General features: G+C 50.6%; 1 protein-coding gene across 1 annotated transcript; it reads left to right on the forward strand.

Annotated features, from left to right (window-relative positions):
- The first annotated feature begins 1,045 nt into the window (after positions 1-1,045).
- SRSF1 (serine and arginine rich splicing factor 1) lies at positions 1,046-4,621 on the forward strand. Its single transcript, XM_074160463.1, has 5 exons — positions 1,046-1,385; positions 1,670-1,854; positions 2,123-2,295; positions 2,558-2,744; positions 3,163-4,621. Exons 1-5 carry the CDS (start codon positions 1,192-1,194, stop codon positions 3,183-3,185), a joined length of 762 nt encoding a protein of 253 aa, XP_074016564.1. The 5' UTR covers positions 1,046-1,191; the 3' UTR covers positions 3,186-4,621.
- Positions 4,622-5,632: the final 1,011 nt, after the last annotated feature.

The raw sequence follows: 5,632 nt of genomic DNA on the forward strand, positions 1-5,632 counted from the left end.
CTCAAATGTTTAATATTCCTTCCCTTATTACTGACTTATGTAGACACAAAGTCAAATATGTTTTATTCTGTCCAAAGTCATCGTCCTCAGTCTGCAAAGCACATCTGAGTGTCCTTCCAGAGCAGACCACGAGATTAGTTTGATCTAAGAGTCCTGAAAAACCCTGATATAACGCTCAGAAATATAAAAGCTCAATATTAAGAGAAAAAAACAACCCAAACCAACCAACCAAACAAAAAAACCAAACAAAAAAAACAAACCAGAACCCAACAGCCCTAAAAACGTAAGTTTAATGCTCGGCTGAAGGGGACGCGTAAGCAGGATGCTCGCATGACTGAGCGGCGGACACAGGCCTGGATTCAGCTCCCTGTGCCCTCAGGGCAGCCATTTTACCTCAGCGCGGCCGAGCCGGTCCCAGCCCGCCTCCGTCCTCCCCTCGGCCCTCCCGCCTGCCTGGGGAGCGGGCAGAGCCCAGTTTCCCCACGCCACAACGTGATGGGGCCTTGACTGCGGCCACAGCCCTCCCGCCCAGGGCGGAGACCGATTCTCTCCCCCCAACCCCTTCCGCCGCCATCCCGCCTCCCCATAGCGGCTACACACGGCCCGACCGCGGTGCATTGTGGGACACGCCCCGCGCCTTGGCGCCAACCGCCGCCGCGGTGCACTGTGGGATACACCCGCCCCTGCCCCGGCCGGGCCTTCTTGGCGCGGGCGCCGCACCGGACGTGACGCCGTACGGCCCGCCGCCATACCAACCGCGGCTGGGGGTTGCGTTCTTCTCCCGCGGCGGTTCAGCGGCGGCTTTGCGAGGGAGAACAGGCCTCACCGCGCCCCCGCGCTCAGCAGCGGAGCCGCCAGCACGGGCTCGGCTTTTTCGGTGGGGCTGCAACGGGGCGAGAAGGGAGGAACTACTTTTCTCCGGTGCGGCGCATGCGCAGGGTGGAGGAGTGGGGGCGCGGCGGAAGACGTGGGCTCTGCCTTGGTTCCCTGCCAGCGCGGGCGGTGCTGCGTCCCGGGGTGAAATCGCTGCGCGCAGTAGGACCGCGAGGGGAGCCGCCGTCGCCATTTTGAAGCGGTTGTTGGGGGAGGCGGCGTGTGCGCTCCCCTCTGCCCGGCTCGGCCCCGCGCCCTCTCTCCCGCCCGCTCTCTGCGCTCCGGCCCTCCACCGCCGCAGCCATTGCTGACCTTGCCATGTCCGGAGGGGGCGTGATCCGCGGCCCAGCCGGCAACAACGACTGCCGCATCTACGTGGGGAACCTGCCCCCCGACATCCGCACCAAGGACATCGAGGACGTCTTCTACAAGTACGGGGCCATCCGCGACATCGACCTCAAGAACCGCCGCGGGGGCCCGCCTTTCGCCTTCGTCGAGTTTGAGGACCCCAGGTGAGACCCCCTCTCCCCCACTCCTTTGGGGTGCCCGTGTTCGGCCCCCAGCCCCGGGCCTGCGGCGGGGGCAGCCGCCCGGGGGCTGCCTCTCCCCGCCCTACGCTATCGGGCCGCGCTAACGGCCCCCCCCCGCTGCCGCTGGGTTCCCGGGGGGGGGGGGGGGGGGGATGTGGGGGAAGCGGGGCGGGGTGGGGCCGGCGGGAAGCGGGAACAAAGGCGGGGAGAGGGGGGGCGGTGCGTGGGCAGGGCGGCCGCCCTCACCGCCCCGTCCCGTCTCGCAGGGACGCGGAGGACGCCGTCTACGGGCGGGACGGCTACGACTACGATGGGTATCGCCTCCGCGTGGAGTTCCCTCGGAGCGGCCGGGGCACCGGCAGAGGAGGTGGCGGCGGCGGAGGAGGCGGAGCCCCCCGGGGCAGGTACGGCCCCCCGTCCCGGCGCTCGGAGTACAGAGTGATCGTCTCGGGTGAGTCATTTCTCTCTCTCTATCGGTCCAAACGCTCCTCCGGGGTCTTCCAGGCAACCTTCCCGGCCAGGGGGGATGCGGCTCCGGGTCGCTTCTTAAAAAGCGTCGCCTCGCGTAGCCTGGGTGGAATGCTGTCCGTAGGATGCAAACAGCTCCTCCGGGCACCCCATCTGCTTGCTAAATAGTCCCTTTTGTTTGCTGCGAGCTGATGGTGTAACTACGGAAGATGAGAATATAATCCAAGTTTAACGTCTTGCTTTTCATATAGGGCTGCCTCCAAGTGGAAGTTGGCAGGATTTAAAGGATCACATGCGTGAAGCAGGTGATGTATGTTATGCTGATGTTTTCCGAGATGGCACTGGTGTCGTGGAGTTTGTACGGAAGGAAGATATGACCTACGCTGTGCGAAAACTGGATAACACTAAATTTAGATCTCATGAGGTAGGTTTCATACTTACTTTCTTTGGCCAGAAATGGATACAAGGGGCTTAACAGTAGGATTTGAAGGTAAGGAACTGTGGTGTTTGTTGTTTATATACAAAGCAGCTAAATAAGCCTGTGGTCACTTTGTCAGGAGATAGACTTTAAAGCTTTGATGTCTATTTCCATGCTGTAGTAAACAATATCTTCAGTCTGTCAGCATGCCTAGAAAGATGGCCCTAAAGCCTAGACTTTTCAATCGAAAGTTCTGTCTATTCAATAGGGAGAAACTGCCTACATCCGTGTTAAAGTTGATGGCCCAAGAAGCCCAAGCTATGGAAGATCTCGGTCACGCAGCCGTAGTCGTAGCAGAAGCCGTAGTCGAAGCAACAGCAGAAGCCGCAGTTATTCCCCAAGAAGAAGCAGAGGATCTCCACGCTACTCTCCCCGCCACAGCAGATCCCGATCTCGTACATAAACGATCACTAGCTCTGATCTTTTTGTAGAACCCCATGTTGTACACAGTTTTCCTTTACTTAGTACAGTCTTTCATTATTTTTTTTTTTTAATTCAAACTGTTTTATTCGAATTGGCTAAAGTGTTGAATTGCATTCTTGTGTAAAATCCCTAGTGAGTATTTGCTCCTTAACATCAACATTCCCCTCATGTCTTTGGTAAATTGTATTTTAATTGATGTCAGTCAGGATTGTTTCGATTTAGTTCTAGTTAAAAAATACCAACATTCTTCGAACTGTGGTATTGCTGTGTAAATGTCTCAGTGTTCAGCTATGGTTTATACGAGCTGGGGATGTTGGGATGTTTGTGGCTAACTTGTCTCTTCTGGGGGATCTTATATTTTATCTTGCCTTTTCATGTGTCTTTCTGTAGACATATCTGAAGAGATGGATTAAGAATGCTTTGGATTAAAGGATTGTGGAGCACATGTCAATCATTTTAGGATTGTCAAAAGGAGGATTGAGGAGGATCAGATCAATAATGGAGGCAATGGTATGACTCCAAGTGCTATTGTCACAGATGAACTTGGCAGTATTGACCTTATACTGAGAGACAGGCTAATTGAGTACGTGCACCTACGTGTCACTTCAGGCATGTTCTAGTTATTACCGCAGACTACAATTGCTCTTTTCTTTAAAACTTTTTTTTTGGGGGGGCAATTGTGGCTAAGTACTTGCTTTTGTAATTAATCTTACTCCATTCTAGTTTTGTTTTGTTTTTTTTTTTTTTTAAAGGAATAAACTGGGACGGGGGTGGGAGTATTGATTTCCTTTGTCATGCAGCATTTGGTTACAAGTGTTAATGTTAATGTAGTATTCGTACACTTGTAGTAGATCAAGGGTATCTTTAAATCAGAGTATAATATCAATACTGCTAAAATCTGCATGTCCTCTGTGTGACTGATACAGCGTTGCTATTTCATTTTTATAAGTATCAGAATGAAAGGAAAAAAATAGAAAACCTAGTTGGGAATAATTTTCTTAAATCTCAGCCCTGCCCCCTCAGACTAATTCACTGCTATGTTTGAAAAACTCTGGGTAGTTAATTTTGTTGCCTTCCAGCTGGGAGTGCTAGCTCTAGATCAGGCCTGCAGTAGGTGGAGAGCTTTAGCGTTAAGCTTTTCCAGTTTCATAAACATTTTTTGCAACCACAAAACCTGTAGCACCACCACCGTACGAGCAATGAGTATGTTGGCATTTTCCGTTGACATATTGTAAATATTACGATGTTTCCTCCGAATAGTAATTAACATTTCTTTTAAAAAAAAAAAAATTAATCTGAGCATCACCATTCAAAAGTTTGTTTTGGGGAATTGATAGTTATTAATGTACATCTGTATTAATTGATGGCAAACATAACTCATCATTCCCCAGAATCCTATTTTTTCATTACAGTATCTAACTTTTTGCCTCCTCTTTTTTGGTTTTGCTGGTTATAAAGGTTTGGATTGGAGAGGGCTCACTGGATCCCAATCCTTGGAGCTGGATCATTGGATTCAAATCATAATGTGGATAGGATAGGGAGGCTGAATTACAAGGATTCATGGAGCGGGATCAAATTACCAGGAACATAGGAGTGGATTCCTGCCCCAACCAAACCGCATTCGTGTGGATTTTTTTTTTTTTATTCAACTCAATTGGCTATTCCAAAGATACTTTTTTTTTTTTTTTCCTATTTTTGACGATTGGAGCCCTTAAGATGCACGATGGAGTTTTGCATTTTTTTGGTAAAAGGAGCAAAGCGAGGACCTGGAGAGGTACGCTGGAGCAATCTCCTTGGAAGGATTCAGCACGAGTAGATGGTAAACGTTAAAGGGGAAAAAAAGGGGGGTTTGTTTAAAAAAAAAAAAAATTTAAAAAAGTAAATAAGTCATTTCTCTAAATTTAAAGACAAAAATTGGAGTTAAAGATTAAGTAGGTTTTCAATTGGCTATTGCCTTTTTTTTTCTTTGACAAATAAAATTTTTAAAAAAACACGCATGGTTGTCATCATTTGTTGCTCGGGGTCGGAGTCTGCGCTCGCCCCCGTGGCGTTGCTAAATCGCGAGGTTTTCAGACAAAAAGGCTTTTGTGTTGAACAGAGACCGTAGTGTTTCACAGGAAGCGTTGATGGTCGAGCTTCTCCTAAATAAAGGATCAGTTCTCTGGGAAACGGGTGGAATTTATTAGACGAGTAGGCAAAAAGGGGGAAAAGAAAGAATTCTCCCTGCGTAGAGAGGATGGTTTAATACTGATGTGGAGAGAGATCACAGAGGGGAAAATGGGAGATTAATGGGGCTTCATGCTCCCCCGTGTTCCTCTTGGAAATAAGTAAGGGTAGAACCGGTGTGTACAGACCTTCCTGGTGTCGGATGGGAGGCGAGTAATGATGCGGGTTATTAATTAGCAGGTTATTAGTGGGGGATTGGTGAGTGATCACCGAGGTGTAGGTGCAGGGTGATGGCAGCCCGGCACCTGCCCTCGGGGAGCTCTCGTGGTCTAATAGGGAGTGTGTGACTGTTCCTTGGGGTTGTCTGATGAAATTGACGTTGATTGTGTTTGAATATGTTTTAATTGCGATTAAAGGTGTTTCTTTGCGGGGTGTAATTGCCCCTTCCTGGGCCCGGCCCGGGGAGCGCGTGCGGGTTAACGTTTAAATGGGGCAGTGGTGTAACTGGTGGATGGCTGGGGGCTGCTCCCTGGCAGGGAAGCACCGCGTCCCCTGCGGAGCGGGGCAGGGGGGGCTCATTTGTGGGGAGGTGGGAGTGGCGTTTGGGGCAGGATTAGCAGATTTGGGGGTTGAATGTGTCACCCTGTGAAGGGTGCTGCGTGCGGTGACGGAGAGGGTGATTTGTGCCAGAGTG

Source organism: Numenius arquata, chromosome 18 (assembly GCF_964106895.1).
Source record: "Numenius arquata chromosome 18, bNumArq3.hap1.1, whole genome shotgun sequence".
In the NCBI taxonomy this organism is placed as follows: domain Eukaryota; kingdom Metazoa; phylum Chordata; class Aves; order Charadriiformes; family Scolopacidae; genus Numenius; species Numenius arquata.

Bases quoted from the DNA above. Each gene is read 5' to 3' on its own strand.
- SRSF1 (XM_074160463.1), top strand. From the start codon at position 1,192: ATGTCCGGAGGGGGCGTGATCCGCGGCCCAGCCGGCAACAACGACTGC. The intron at 1,386-1,669 runs GTGAGACCCCCT...CCCGTCTCGCAG, and splicing joins GTCGAGTTTGAGGACCCCAG to GGACGCGGAGGACGCCGTCT. The intron at 1,855-2,122 runs GTGAGTCATTTC...CTTTTCATATAG, and splicing joins GTACAGAGTGATCGTCTCGG to GGCTGCCTCCAAGTGGAAGT.